The sequence below is a fragment of the Caretta caretta genome, chromosome 9, assembly GCF_965140235.1.
Source record: "Caretta caretta isolate rCarCar2 chromosome 9, rCarCar1.hap1, whole genome shotgun sequence".
Classification (NCBI taxonomy): domain Eukaryota; kingdom Metazoa; phylum Chordata; order Testudines; family Cheloniidae; genus Caretta; species Caretta caretta.
In genome coordinates, this window is record NC_134214.1 from 103,404,396 (window position 1) to 103,420,315 (window position 15,920).

Here is a 15,920-nt window from a genome sequence, read left to right on the forward strand (position 1 = left end):
ACTATATTAAATTTAAACTTTCCATCCTTGCCTGGAAAGCCAGGCACAACTGCCCTAGCCTGCATCTTGGATCTCGCTTCATAACTCATACCTCTTTTGCCATGCCAGTGGTGCTAGTCTTAGCTCTAGGCTATATTGTAAACTTATGTCAGAAAATCCACACCCCTGTGCGATGCAGTTATCCTGACCAAACTCCTGGTGTAGACAGTGCTGTGTTAATGGGAGGGCTTCTCCTGTTGACATAGCTACCACCTCTCAAGAAGGTGGAATACCTATACCGACGGGAGAAGCTCTCCTGTCTGCATAGGTAGTGTCTTCACTACAGTGGCACAGCTGTAATTGTGCATCTGCAATGCTGCAATGGGGTAAGTATAGACAAGCCCTACATGTCTCCTATTGATTTCTCACATTCTTGTCTCCACATCTTTCATGCTGCCACCTATGCACACACCTTCCTTTCTATCCTGTTCTACTCATTTTCTTCCTTCCTCACTTAAATCTCTCCAAAAGATTCATTTTGAGGGCCACCAAAGCAAATAAATATCTAAGATGAATCCCCTCGTCTGGGTCCCTCTGTCCCTCTTCTCTTTTTGACTGAAAGATTTTTCTGGACTATGAAGTGTCTTCATACTTCTATCATGTACAGCACCATGCACACTCATGGTTAAGAAATAATAAGAGAAATGAAATTACCCAGGTAGAAGTCACTTCCCTTGACAAGTTGGATTCTGGGTTCCTGATGTGTAAAGGTTTTGAGTGTTTGGAGGGTTTTGTTGGAGTCCTGCAAACCCTCCACAAGGAAATGATTGTATAGTTAAATCAGTGATACTCAGACCTCAGTGGTTTAGGAGCCAAACTAGTGATCAACATTACCCAAAAGAGACATAGTGTGAATTCATTTTCACTTACCAGAGTACTATATATTCATATTTAAACAGTATGACAAATATTTTGTGTGTATATAATATATATTCTCACAGCATTTTCATTTTATCAACTACAATTGGTTAATAACATAGTAAAAGCAGCCTGATTGGTTAATAATTCAATCACACACTGTTTTAATATGTGCTGCAAAGAGCCAAAGGAGACACCTTAAGAGCCACTTGCAGCTTGGGAGCCTCTGTCTGAGTATCGCTGATCTAAATGTTTTAGAGCTTGGGCACGTAAGCAAGCCACATCCTGCTCACTTCCCTAGATGTAGTGGAGAGAGATTAGGGTTGCCTTTCCACACTAAAGATTTTGTTTTAAAATTGAAAGCTTAGATTCTGGAGCACAAGTGACATCTTGGAGAAATTCTTATCTGCTATGCTGCTGCTCGTAAACCCCAGTTTGAAGCCTGTTGACCACTAATGAAATGTTTTGCAGCTACTCCAGTTCACTTGCAAACAAACTAGATTTGAACTGTTAATATGAAACACTCCTCACCCCCCCGCCCCCCCAAAAAGTTGATATAATTTTAGGGGAGAAAACCCCTCATTCCAGTCTTGGTCCTCATGTAACTCTGAGATTTTCCTACAATACTTTTGTCCTATAAACTGTATTGAAATAAGAATGAGGTTTGGATAAAAACTTATCTTCCTGTGGCTTACTTACCTTCTCATGCCTTGAGACTTTTTTTTTTTCTTCAGTGGGAATTTGATTGTGGCCTTGCCTGATTCCAAGTGTAGAGCAGTTTTCTTATGTACAGCTTACACAAAAGCAAGTTTGTGGATAGGTGAAATGCACGAAGTCAAGGTCTTGTAGAGGAGAATGTAGCCACGTGAGCATTGTAGTTCTTGGAGTCTAGTTTTGTTCTTTTAGTAGGAAAGGTGGATGACTGACTTATTCTGTGAATGTATGAAATAAGATCTGTACGCTGTGCTTCTGTGGAATTTCTCACTGAACTCTTCCAGAAGACATGACCATTGGGGATTCTACTCTGCCTGCCAGGCCTTTCCCAGTATAATCTGTGATACACCCAGAGAGTATCTCCACTGCTGAGATTTTTGGCTTTGTGCCTGTATGCTTTTTTCCTACTTTCAGAAAGCAGGTTTTAAAAAAAGAAAAAAAAATCTTCTTGGAGATTAGTTTTCATGCCAGTATTACTCCTGAGGGAGTTCTGCACCAAAAAATTAAAATTTATGCACACAATATTTTGAAATTCTGCATATTTTGTAAATAAATGTGGCTCCAGCGTGGCAGTGGGGAGCAGAGGCCACTGGCTGCATTAGGGGCTTCACGGTGATCTCCCACCTTACCTCTCCCAGTACAGGAACTCAGTAGTGAGGCTGCACCTGACCCTGACAGTGCAAGGGCTGGGCCTGCCCCAGAAACACCCCAGGGCCCTGCCTCTCTGTGCCGGGCATACCAGGTGTGGCTGGGCAGGCTCAGCCCAGCAGGATCCGAGCAGATCGAGGGACGTGATCGTCCCCCTCTATTCGACATTGGTGAGGCCTCATCTGGAGTACTGAGTCCAGTTTTGGGACCCACACCACAAGAAGGATGTGGATAAATTGGAGAGAGTCCAGTGAAGGGCAACAAAAATGATTAGGGGTCTGGTACACATGAGTTATGAGGAGAGGCTGAGGGAACTGGGATTGTTTAGTCTGCAGAAGAGAAGAATGAGGGGGAATTTGATAGCTGCTTTCAACTACCTGAGAGGTGGTTCCAGAGAGGATGGTTCTAGACTATTCTCAGTGGTAGAAGAGGACAGGACAAGGAGTAATGGTCTCAAGTTGCAGTGGGGGAGGTTTAGGTTGGATATTAGGAAAAACTTTTCCACTAGGAGGGTGGTGAAACACTGGAATGCGTTACCTAGGGAGGTGGTAGAATCTCCTTCCTTAGAAGTTTTGAAGGTCAGGCTTGACAAAGCCCTGGCTGGGATGATTTAATTGGGGATTGGTCCTGCTTTGAGCAGGGGGTTGGACTAGGTGACCTCCTGAGGTCCCTTCCAACCCTGATACTCTATGATTCAAATGTGGAGGGGCTTAGCGTGGGGGGGATCCAGATGTGGGGTGAGAGGTTTCTCTGTGGGGTAATCATGGTGCGGGCAGTGGGAGATCTGGATGCACAGGGGCAATGGGACTGTGCAGGGGATCCAGGTGATGGTGGTTGGGCTCAGTGGGGGAGTCTGGGTGTAGGGAGATGGGGTTTGGCAGGGGGGGTGTCTGGGTGCTGGGGGAGTGGGGCTTGTTGGGGTGGGGGCCCAGGGTGCAGCTGGTTGGGGCTCATTGGGGTGGGGGCCCAGGGTGCGAGGGGGGTTGTCGGAGTCCATGTGTAGTGGGGTAGGGCTTCTCAGGGTGAGGGTTTGTTGAACCTGCTTAACAGGGGAGCCCCAGCTGCTGCTGAGGAGACACTGCATGCTGGGTTCCCACATTTTCCACCCTCTCATTCCCCTTCCCTCATTTCCCCCCACCCCTCTTACCCAATCCCACTGTGGGCACTCACTGCTCCACAGAAAACAGTGAGGGATTGTCCTCCAGGATAGGTTGTTGATCCTTGATGATGGGGGCTGAAGGTGATGGCTAGTGGCGTTCTGTTACTTTCTTTGTTGGGCCTGTCCTGTAGTAGGTGACTTCTGGGTACCCTTCTGCCTCTGTTAGTCTGTTTCTTCACTTCCCCAGGTGGGTATTGTAGTTTTAAGATAGGTTTCAGAGTAACAGCCGTGTTAGTCTGTATTCGCAAAAAGAAAAGGAGTACTTGTGGCACATTAGAGACTAACCAATTTATGTGAGCATAAGCTTTCGTGAGCTACAGCTCACTTCATCGGAAGTGAGCTGTAGCTCACAAAAGCTTATGCTCACGTAAATTGGTTAGTCTCTAAAGTGCCACAACTACTCCTTGTAGTTTTAAGAATGCTTGATCGAGATTCTGTAGGTGTTTATCTCTGTCTGAGGGATTGGAGTAAATGTGGTTGTATTTTAGGGCCTGATTGAATTGGCCTCGTTAGCACTACAAAAAGTAATTTTCCTTCTGATATTCACCCCTTCTTGTCAACTGTTGGGAATGGGCCACATCCACCCTGATTGAATTGGCCTCATTAGCACTGACACCCCCCCCCCCTTGGTAAGGCAACTCCCATCTTTTCATGTGCTGTATATTTATACTGTATTTTTTAACTCCATGCGTCTGAAGTGGGTTATAGCCCACGAAAGCTTATGCCCAGATAAATTTGTTAGTCTCTAAGGTGCCACAAGGACTCCTTTTCTTTTTGCAAATACAGACTAACACGGCTGCTACTCTGAAACCATTCTTTGTATAGGCCTTTTTCACCCCTATTAAAATGGAAATTCTGGTGCAATCTTAATAGAAGTACTATCACCTCAATATAATGTACACAGCTCTACTTTCAATTATGACTCTAGGTAGCTGATCATTGATGTGTGCCACTTTAACATAATATTTTAAAAGTTGAATTACTAAACTCTAGTCCTGACACTGATTCTGGTTGGCATGTTTGAACAGTTAGATGCACATGTTGCCGCAGAATCCACCTTTTTAATGGTGGTCGCAAGAATTGGAGTGTTACCCCAGTCTTGTCTAGATTCTAATTTAAGTGACTTATATCTACCTAAATTTCATCCTTCCATTTGATATATAAACAAAAATTCCCAAACCTACTTTGTTTCCCCTCCAAACCTGTTAGGTGATTTCTGGGGCAGATTTTCTACCATGCTTTGCAGAGCTAGCTGTATCTTAGTTGTGAATAAGTGTACAATTCCCAATGTATTTTGGGATCCTTCAGTTTGCCCGGCACTAACCTGACAAGTTATTTGATGAGTCTGTTTAGGTTTATTATGTACCAAAATTTAAGTAACTTATATCCAGCTAATACAAAATATTAAAGTATACTGATCATGGGAGGAAAACCAGAAGACAGTATTGTGGAAGCTCAGTGTAGATAAGATGTCAATGCAGATGTGATTGATAAAGTTAAGGATCAGGGCAGAGGAGAGACCCTGAAATTTGACTATTAAGAGATTATTGATGACTTCTAGAAATTGGAGGGGATCAAGGATGGAGTTGGAGGAAAAGAACTTCGCAATTTTTGTAGAAGTTTTAACCATTTTAACATGGTCTCAGTACTATGTTCTGTTGTATCTTTGCCGATTACAAAAAATGAAATGTAGTCACTCACTTTCTATCTTGACTGGAAGCAACTGATTTGTCTGCAGTTCAGGAGTCAAGGACTATAAGTAGTGCCAGAAAGATATTAGGGTGGGGAGGCAGATATGTGCAGCAGTTTCATTCTTGTTCAGACTCGGCAATAGAAACTGCAGCATGAAAATGTACAGCCAACTTTTATGCCTGCAGATGAACAGCAGGAGCTTCAGGTCTGTAAAGTCCGGATTGAAAATGATGGGAATCATATGATGGCGAGAGATGGAATAGGTTGGATTTGAGGAATTCTCTGCTTGGCCATCTAGCTAAGCCCCCTGCACTAGGTCAGCATATCATAATGTTTCTTAAGGGTTGTGGGCGTAAAGTCTTAGGCCTTGTCTACACTACAGAGTTTTGTTGACAAAAGTTATCTTTTGTCAACAAAACAATGGAGATGTAGGCAGTATAATTCAACTTCCACCAACAAAGCTCTCCTGCTTTGCCAACAAAATAAAACCACCTCAATGAGAGGTGTTGAGCTTTTTGTGGTAAAGTTATATGGTCAAAGTGTTAGTGTAGACATTGCACTTGGTTATGTTGCTGTAAATTGCTTCCAGGAGGTGTCCCATAATGCCCATCCTGACCACTCTGGTCAGCAGTTCGAACTCAACTGCCTTGCACCCAGGTACACAGGTATCTGCACCTTCACCTTTAAAGGTCCAGGAATTTTTGTATTCCACTTCCTGTTTGCTTGGCATGGAGAGCTCACATAGCATCTTTCCAGCTGATCATGGCGGTTCCATGCAGCAAATACTCTCCTGCTTTGAGCACACCTGAGTTGTTGGATCTGCTTTCTCTGTGGGGAGTGGAGGCTGTGAAGTCCCAGCTTAAATTCAGCTGTAGGAACTTTGATACCTACTGTCAGATTTCTCGTGGCATGTTGGATAAGGGCTATGAACAGGGCATGCATCAGTGCCATGTGAAGATAAAATAACTGAGGCAGATGTACCAGAAGGCAAGGGAGTCAAACTGTTGCTCTAGTGCTGTACTGGAGACCTGCCATTTCTATAAGGAGCTGGACACCATCCGCGGTGGTGACCCCACCTTCACCATCAAGATCCCTGAGGATACTTGCGGGGTGGGAGGGCAACAGCTGGAGACAGCAGACAGTGGACTCAACCCCAAGGACGAAGTCGTGGACAAGGAGGTTGAGTTGGAGGACGAGATGGGACAGGCAACAAGGTCATCTGGTACTGCGGCAAGCCAGGGCCTTTTCTTGACCCAGGCAGGTTTGAGCCAGTCCCAACAATCTGTCTCTGGTGTGCATGAAGCAGGAAAGGGGAGCTCTGGTAAGTGATCTTTTTGAGTTGACGCTGCTTTGTTATGTGCTAGAAGTGGGTGAAGGGACAGAAATGTACAAGACTAGCTGTGTTTGCATGTGATTTGCATCCCCCTGTACAACTAAGCAGTGAGGCAGAACAGTGTGTTAATGCACACTGAGATTTCATGGAATCTGCTAGAGAGATCGCTCGGCAACTTTCCTGGAAGTACTCACTAATCCTCTGTTGAAGGTTCCTTGGCAGAGCTGCTTTGTTCCTTCCCCCATTGTATGAAACTTTCCTGCACCAATCAGGAATTACTTGTGCAGGGACCAAAACAGCACAGAGGCGAGCTGCATAGGGATCCGAGCCAGATAGATGCAGGAGATGCCTCCTTGCTTACCTGCAGGAGTGAGATATTGACTTCTATGATCTCTGTCTGGAAAATTGGTGGTAGAATTTACAATTTTGTCCCTAGTTGCTTGCAGTGATCCTCTGAAAAAACCTCCCAGACCTTTTGCCCCATCTTGAGCGCTCTCCCTCCCCTGGACGAACTCACCATGTTTAGGGTGTTGGCTGAGCTGTGTGCCTGCCAAGGGACAGTGAGAAATTGATTTCAGATTTTAAAAGGTGCATTTTACTATGATTTGAAGCTGTGAATGCACTAACAAGCATGGTTCTGTTTGTTGTGTTTGTGCAGATGTGGCCTTCAGGGGAACCCACTACATGCCGGCAGAGTGCCTCTGCCAGGTAAGGAAGCCAAGGAGGACATGCTTTGAGATGTTCTTCAATCCTCAGATGCTGAGAAACAAGAACACAAGGGTGTGGAGAGACAATAAGTGAAAATTATAAAATAGGCAGGACAGCAAGGAGAGCCAGGAGCGAATTTTAATGGCCCAGGAGCAGATGATAAAAGTGATGGAGGACCAAATGGAGATGTTGAAGTCTGTAATCATGCTGTAGGCAGAACACATGCGTGCTCTTCTCTCTCCCCTCCCATCCCCCTGTAGCTGATACAGAGATGCTTGTCATGCCTTCCCCAAACTCCTCTCAGACATTTCTTGCATCTTCCCAGCCCGTCTCAGTACCCTGTTCACTCCACCCCTTCAGACAGTTTCCAAAATGATAGCTGGAGTAACACATAGCTATGAGAACCTACATCAGGACCCTGCCCTTCACTGTTATCTCCCTTTCCACTGAGCATTTTCTCTGTGTTTTTAATTGGTGTTTAATAAAAACATACTCTCTGAAAAATAATCAGTCTTCATTTGTCTCCTACACACAGTGGTTGCTGCTGGAATTAATACACAGTTGCAATCTGATCATTTGCTGACTACAAATCACTATCAGGAATCATCAAAATTTTCATGCAAGGTGGCGAGTTAACAAAGCATGGCAGAGTGCTGGATAGCAAGACACATTGCTGGTGCTCATTGTCAAAATGGTGCCTAAAAGGCTCCAGGATTCAAATAGCCCTCTGTTGTGCCCCTATAATAGCCCTGGTTCTGGCTGCTCAAAATCAGCCGCCAGGTGATCCGCATCCATGCTCCACCCTGAGGAAAACTTTTCACCCTTAGCCTCACAAATAGTATGCAGCACACAGCAGGTTGCTATGACCATGGGAATATTTTCCTCATTTAGGTCTAATCTGCCATAAAGGCAGTGCCAGTGTGCTTTTAATCTTCCAAAAGCACATTCTACGGTCATTCTGCATTTGCTCAGCCTGTTGTTGAAGTGCTCCTTGCTGCTGTCCAGGTTTCCTATGTAAGGCTTCATGAGCCATGGGAGTAAAGGGTATGCTGGGTCTCCCAGGATCACTTTGGGCATTTCAACATCCCCCATTGGAATCTTGTCTGGAAAGAAAGTCTCTGCTTGCAGCTTTCTGTACAGGCCAATGCTCCTGAAGATGTGTGCGTCATGCACCTTCCCGGACCAGCCCGCATTGATGTCAGTGACACACCCACAATGATCCACAAGTGCCTGCAATGCCATAGAGAAATACCCCTTTCTATTGATGTACTCCTTTGCAAGATAGTCTGGGGCCAAAATTGGGGTATGTGTGCCATCTATCGCCGTGCCACAGTTAGGAAATCCCATTGCCTCAAAGCCATCCACTGTATCACACACATTTCCAAGAGTCACAGTTTTTTGTAGTAGAATGTCCTGCACACTTGCGATAATGCAGTCCCAACTATGGACACCAAACTGATTCGCGACCTGACTGGTAGCAGTCTAGAGTTGCCAGTTTCCACAGAGTGATCGCCACATGTTTCTCCACTGAGAGGGCAGCTCTCATTTTGGTGTCCTTGTGCCGCAGTGCTGGGCCAAGCTCCACGCATTGTTCTAGGAAGGTGGCTTTCTGCATCTGAATGTTCTGCAGCCACTGCTCATCATTCCAGATCTGCATAACGATGCAAGCCCAAAAGCGACGGTCCACCATGTTTCAGAGTAGCAGCCGTGTTAGTCTGTATTCGCAAAAAAAAAAAAAGTACTTGTGGCACCTTTTAGAGGCTAACAAATTTATTTGAGCATAAGCTTTTGTGAGCTACAGTTCACTTCATCGGATGCCTGCAGTGGAAAATACAGTGGGGAGAAATGTGCAGCAGCTCAGTGAATGGCAAATGTAATCTGGTGGTGTTTCTCTCCATTGCACACAGCAGGTCAGGCACCTCAGATTCCTGTTTAGATTGGGAGCTGCTCATGATATACTGCATGACCAGCCATGACTTAGTCATAACAGTGACCACAACCGTAGAGAGCAGTGCAGGATCCATCCTTTCAGACAAAGAGGGCGGGCGCACTGTAAACAGGCTGTTGAAAAATGGCACCGACCACAGTCGGAAGCCCATGGAGTGATGGAACAGAAAAAGCTGCATCATGGGATGTTGAGCCCGTATCCATGATGCTCTGTGATCCACTCTGCCTTCCCACAACTCCTAGCCTCTAGCCGCAGAAGGTAGCGAGTGGCACAGTGGGATAGGTACCCAGTGCATTACTCTGATGCTAGAGCTCCGCTGATGGGAGTGTTATGTGAACGTGCACAAGTGATGTAATTAGAGTAGGTTTTGATCGTTTGGCGTAACTTGCATCGACACAACTCTGAAGTGTAGACAAGGCCTTAATCTCTGATCTCTCCAGTAGTGATTCTACAACCTGCTTTTGGAAGCTTATTTTACTAATGAACTCTTTTGGTATTAGGGTTTTCCTAGTACTTAACATGAGCTTTCTTTGCTGCAGCTCATTAGTTCCTGCCTGTTCCATCAATGATTAGTGAGAATAATCTGTTCTTGGTCTCTTTAGAACAGTTCTTTGTGTATTCAGAGTGACATGGTAGCAGTCTGATTATATTTCGAAGAACAGATGTACCAAGTTTTCCTCCTAGGTTCTATATTCTAAACCTTTTATTGGTGTGGTCTGAATACTCTACAGTACTAGCAAAAAGAAAAGGAGTACTTGTGGCACCTTAGAGACTAACCAATTTATTTGAGCATAAGCTTTCGTGAGATACAGCTCACTTCATCTCACGAAAGCTTATGCTCAAATAAATTGGTTAGTCTCTAAGGTGCCACAAGTACTCCTTTTCTTTTTGCGAATACAGACTAACACGGCTGTTCCTCTACAGTACTAGGTAACTGGTGCTGAGTGAATGAATTACTTTACTTGTTTTATAGGCAGTATTCATACATCTTACTAGCGCATTTGCCTCATCTGCATTGAATCATATTCAGTTTAACTCCTAGAGCCTTCTCTGTGTTACTACTGCTTAGGTGGTAGAGAACAAGGATAGCATGGAGTGGGCCAAGCAGTGTGATACCACAAGTGACAGAGAACATCTTGCTGTGGGGCACAAGACCGCAAATCCCTTTCTCTGCAGTCAAGTCCTAAAGACTCGTTTAGATTACCTACAAGAAATTATCTGGCTGATTAAGGCTAGGTTGTAGGTATTCAGCTAATTTATTTTTATTTAGCTAAATAATCAGGATGTGTCCAATTGCCATGTGACCACTCTATTTGTATGTTGTACCTCTTTTTCCTCTCCTCTACTTCTACTGTTTCTTTCTAGAGCAGAGGGTCTCAAACTGGGAGGGCTATGGAATACGTTTTCGGGTGTGTGTGAGAAACTTGGGGGATGGGGATCCTCACTGTGCACATTTTACCCACAGTAACAAACAACTAGCAAAGCTGATTCCTTCGGACAGATCAGATCTTCAGATGGCGCTGTGCATTTTGATGCTATTCTTTTAAGCTTGAATAGCATTATACAAGTCGTTGCCATCTGTACATTAATCAGTTTATGATTCAGTGTGCACATTTAACTTTAAGCATTGCAATTTCCATTTTGCCCTTATTAAAATGGATCGTTGGCGCTGTTTGAATCAATGCCTTACTGTTTTTAATATTTAATGAGAGTTGCATGTTTGTTTTTTATTGGTATATGTACTTGTTGGGGGGGGGGGAGGGATAAACTCCTACAGACACAAAGGAGGGCATGATCAAATAAGTTTGAGAACCAGTGTTCTAGAGTGTAGGCTGCCTCTTTATGTGTGTTTAGCATCTAGCATGCTGTGTCCGCTACCAAAAATAAATTATTAGAAATGTTGAGGGCATTGTATTAGAGAAACCTTCTACACTTTTTGTTTTAAAATTCCTATAAGTGAGTGACTTTGTTTTGTCTCTTTCGGCAGGATTCTCCATTTCTGGGTAAAGAATGCAGACAATAAAGTGTGTAGTTGTTGGAGATGGTGCGGTGGGAAAGACCTGTCTTCTCATCAGCTACACCACCAATGCCTTTCCAGAGGAGTACATACCCACTGTGTTTGACAACTATAGTGCCCAGATGACTGTGGATGGCCGGACAGTTAGTCTAAATCTCTGGGACACTGCAGGCCAGGAGGAATATGACCGTCTACGTACCCTCTCATACCCTCAAACCAATGTATTTGTCATCTGTTTTTCCATTGGAAGTCCCTCCTCTTATGCAAATGTTCGGCACAAATGGCACCCTGAAGTCTCTCACCACTGTCCTAATGTTCCAATCCTTTTAGTTGGCACCAAAAGGGACTTACGAAGTGATGTGGAAACCGTTAAAAAGCTGAAGGAGCAAAGCTTGGCTCCCACTACCCCACAACAGGGAACTTCACTGGCCAAACAGATTGGAGCAGTAAAATATTTGGAATGCTCAGCTCTGAACCAGGAGGGGGTTCGAGAGGTGTTTGCTGAAGCTGTGCGCGCAGTTTTATACCCAGTGGCAAAGAAAAACACAAAAAAGTGTGTCCTGTTGTAGTTGCCGAAGACGATGGATATTTGAAGTGAAATGAAGACTGACGGGGATCTTGGCGGGCTCCTTTCTTTTTTTTAATTGAAGATTTGCATCTTGCACTAACAGGTCTAAACAGAAATGGTTCATGCAAAGTATATTCTTGCAGTTTGGTAACTGCTTCAGGGAAACTGAGACAAACCAGTTCATTCCAGCCTAGTGAGAGACTGATGAAATATCTATCCATCTTCTAAAGTTCCAGAGTCTCCAGCATCTCCAGAGTTCAGTTGGCTTCCATTCTTTTCAATAGAAGAGGATGAGGGGACTTCTTCAAAGCCAAACTTTTCCTTTACTAGACAAACTTCAGTTATTGGCCTTGCTGAAAGCGACAGATATTGATAATTTTGCTTTAAATATAGTTCCTGCTGCTTCTGGCCCTTACTGATTCATCAACTTGGTCTACCAGACAAGAGCCTGGCTTTCTAATTATTGCCTTAATTTGACATCATGAAATTTGAAAACCATTTGTCTAAATTTAAAAATGCTGAAACCTTCAATATTAATATGAGACTTACTTTATAGTGAAGAATGTGATTACTTGTATGAAAAGTTAATGAAAACCAATCATGTTTGGTCCAGTGTTTCAGACATAAGGAACTCCTGAAATGGTTACATTAGTATTAAGATCAGAAGTTGGCACCTCCTGATATGTGGAATTCTAGATGACAGTAACTCAAATAAATGATTCTGTGGTGGTTTAGGAACAGAGAGGTGAGATGGTAACAAAATGCAGGTCTGCCATAGTTGTCTTAACTGCATTAGGGTTTCTCTTCCCCCTCTAAAGAGTATTTTAAATTTTGAGAGTGGAGTTATTGTTCTCTCTTCAAACTGCTTGAGGTAATTGGGATGACATTCTCAAAGTGGATTTCCTAGTATGACCTGCATACTTGTACATGTACATTCCCCTGCCTTTTAGGAGAATTCCAGAGAGTTGGAAGGAGGCTGTTGCTCTTGAGGAATTAGTTCTTTCTCCCAACCATAATTAACCCCTGCATCATTGCATGAGAGTTCATGGCAGATCATGTCTTGGAATTGTGTAGGTCCTATAACATGAAGCCAGGAACCATGTTTAACTATGGTTCCAGTTAAACTGTTTTTAATGGTTGGCCAGCTATGGTGGATACGGTTACCTGGGCTACAGCATTTTAAAAATAATTCTCCTCTCCACGCTAGCTGGTCACACATTATTATAAATTACTTTTAGCTGAAGCTCTATTTAAACACTTCAATAACTGTTCCTACCCCTTTGTGAATGGTCACTGGCTTCTATCTTCAGAAGTCTGTTTACCCACAACACCTAGGATGAGCAAAAAAGCAGCAGTGTGAAACCTCCATTAAAGACTTGCCCCTGCAACTTGCAGATCTGAAATTGATGTGCTGTATAAGAGATTCTGTATTAATATAAGGATGCTGGGATTTGTGGGTTTCGTGTACTGAAATTAATAATCTCATTCCTTGCGTAGGTGCCACTGACTGTATTTGGGAGCAGCCTGTGTTAGTGGTTCAGATCTTAGTTTCCTAAAGTATCTCACCCATGCAAAAATGTGTGTTATGCCTGCACTATATGGAATGAGCTCTCTTTTCTCATTGCAGCAAGATGCTGGTGGGTTGGCAACTGTAGGGCTATTAGGATTAAGAGAAATATTAAATTAGCCTTGCCTTATGTGGTATTGAAGTATGCGGTGGATATATTCCTATCTGTCCCCTACTTCCCCTCAAAGAAGAGGATGTGCCTTTCTCTCTGCCTGATGTACTGATAACTTACAGTAACTACAATTCCATTATAACTGATGGCATATATTACTTTAGCAAATCCCACTCTAAAAGGCTAAATTACAAGCCACAGTTGACCCAAGCCATCAGTATGACTAGCTAATGAAACAAATGTAGTGTACTGGGAATGGTTCAGATAAACACCAAAATAACAATATGCCATAATGTTTGCAGAAGCCTGGGGATGCTTCCTTCTACATACCACTTTCTTTTTTGTTCTTCACAAAGTGCCATGAACTAGAACAACTTGGAGAGCTTTTTACTGTCTTCATAGTACCTCATTAACAGACTGATTTCAACATCTGATATTTCTGTGTATTTTCTGCCAAGAGGAGCAGGTATCCTGCTATTCTGACAGTTCTTACTCCAGGGCCTGATCTCTGCAGGAATGAATTTCAGGAGCGTGCAGATATCGTGAACTTTTTTCTTTATTACAATAATTGATAATTAACAAAATCTGTAAATGGTCACTCTGTAAATTTGGGCTGTTGCAAATTTCTATAATTCTTAACCTATTTTATTGTAACTCTAGTGCAGAGTTTGGGTTCTTTTTTTTTTTTGCCTTGATTTTGTCCATTGTCACATTACAAGGGAGATTTGACTTAGCTCCCTGGTTGGATATGTCTAATTCCAAATAAGATCAGAACATTCCAGCATTGAGAGAGCAGTCGAAACCAACCTTATAAAAGTTTTATATTTGAGTGGCTGGGAATGCAATTGACTTGTGACAATTCAGTCTCTCCTGTGCTATTCAGTTTTTATATCCTTCTAGCAGACTAATCATTTACATTTTTTGTCTTTGAGAGATTTCACTTATTCCCCCTCCCACCCCGGACCCAGTTGATTTGAACAGTTCAGGAGTGCTCTGTCCAAAGGATGATCTGAGGCAGTCTTTTTAGATGTATACTTTTAGCACTCAAATGCTCTGTTCAGTACACAATGGTAGCTATTTATATGGAATTTCAACCAGAAAGGCCTCAATGCTCTGCTTTTGAGTGCCAAATTTGTGACCTGTAGAATTCTTGGTGCTACTTGGGTAAATCTGAACGAGCAAATGGACCTCTCTCTAAGCAAAGGAGTTCTCTAAGCCAGTTAAAGTGGGAGGGTGAGGAGGACTCATTTGCATTAGAGGACCCTAAGATGATCTGATTGAAGTGTGGTACTGAAACATACACTGGCAACTTGATTTTTATACTTAAAAGGAATTTGTATTGCAACTAACGATTTAAAATGATTTTTAAATTATGCAGAATTAAATTGTAATAAAGCTTTCTTGATCTCTTGCTGTTTTATTCACTCATTCCATTTTCATATTACAGTTGTTCTTAATCTCTTCCGTGGAAATCTGGAGACTTGAAATATAGCAAAGCAAATTTTGAACAAATTAAGAAGTTTAATTGTTCAGTCCAGTTTTAGTGATTGTAAACTGTGTGAATCTGATGTCTCTTTACTATAAAGATGCAAGATAATTCCCACTAAAATCCTGTTTCCACATGTGAATAACTATTATAGCACTCCCTATTAGGGCTGACACTTCACATTAAGACTTTTTCAGTTGGTTATAGTTTTGCCAACCTGTAACCATTTTGTGTGAAATTTTGTACGCCAGGTGTCTGAAGTTTTTTGGAAAATTTTAGACAGAACTGTTCAGCTGTTTTGAGAATGAGGCGGGGGCAGGGCAGCAGGGAAGGTTTTGCTTATGTTAAAATATTCTGATGACCCCATGCTTTGGACCAGAGATTTGAAATTTGGCAAGGGGTGGACTTTGTGTCAGGGATGTGCCTTTTGCCATTCCTGTGAAAATCCACTTATGTTTGGCCAATCTCTGAAGGTTCTGTCCTCACTGGACATACTGTATCCCTTCACAGCTGTTATGTGTGACCAGATTGCACAGGACAGCCCATGTGTGCAGTCTCAAAGAGGAGCAGCCTTTATAGGGAAAGTCTGACAACTGCTTTTGAGTGGGCTGGACACTGAAATTGAGAGCAGTGAGAATACAGGAAACACCTGCACCTCCTGTCACCCAGCCAAACTAAAGAAGGAAGGGGAGGCAGAGAGGATAAAAGCGAGACCAGAGGGGATGGAAAAGAATAGGCTGAGACAAGGAGTTGGGGGAGTGGGAGGAAACTTGGAGTAACTGGGCCAGGGCAGGAGAGGAAGTGGGAGGCTGGAACTGATCAGGCAAAGAGACAAACAGGGAGCCCAAATGTGTGTGGAAAGACTGGAAGCTGGTGAGGGAAATAGGGGTGGTGAAAACTTTAATTTGGTCACCTTGTGCATCTGCATTGATAGTCTTGAATTACATGATCACATATTTTTTCCATGTGACCCCTAATTCATTCAGTGCACAGGCTCAACCTACTGTGGGGATGAATTGGGATTATGTATTAAAGGAGGATGTTGCCTGTAGGATGCTGCTTCATTTGTTG

At 43.2% G+C, this 15,920-nt stretch overlaps 1 protein-coding gene across 3 annotated transcripts in view; it reads left to right on the top strand.

The window, feature by feature from the left end:
- LOC125642955 (rho-related GTP-binding protein RhoG-like) overlaps positions 1-13,931 on the top strand; it is a 38,256-nt gene extending 24,325 nt beyond the window's left edge. The window contains exons 2-3 of one of the 3 annotated variants that reach the window (XM_048864970.2): positions 7,102-7,151; positions 11,087-13,931. In XM_048864970.2, the coding sequence (XP_048720927.1) occupies positions 11,110-11,685 (576 nt within the window). In that variant the 5' untranslated portion in view covers positions 7,102-7,151; positions 11,087-11,109 and the 3' untranslated portion in view covers positions 11,686-13,931. Of the gene's footprint in view, positions 1-7,101; positions 7,152-10,274; positions 10,339-11,086 lie in introns of those variants that run through there. The other 2 variants (XM_048864971.2, XM_048864969.2) reach the window with 2 other exon arrangements.
- Positions 13,932-15,920: the final 1,989 nt, after the last annotated feature.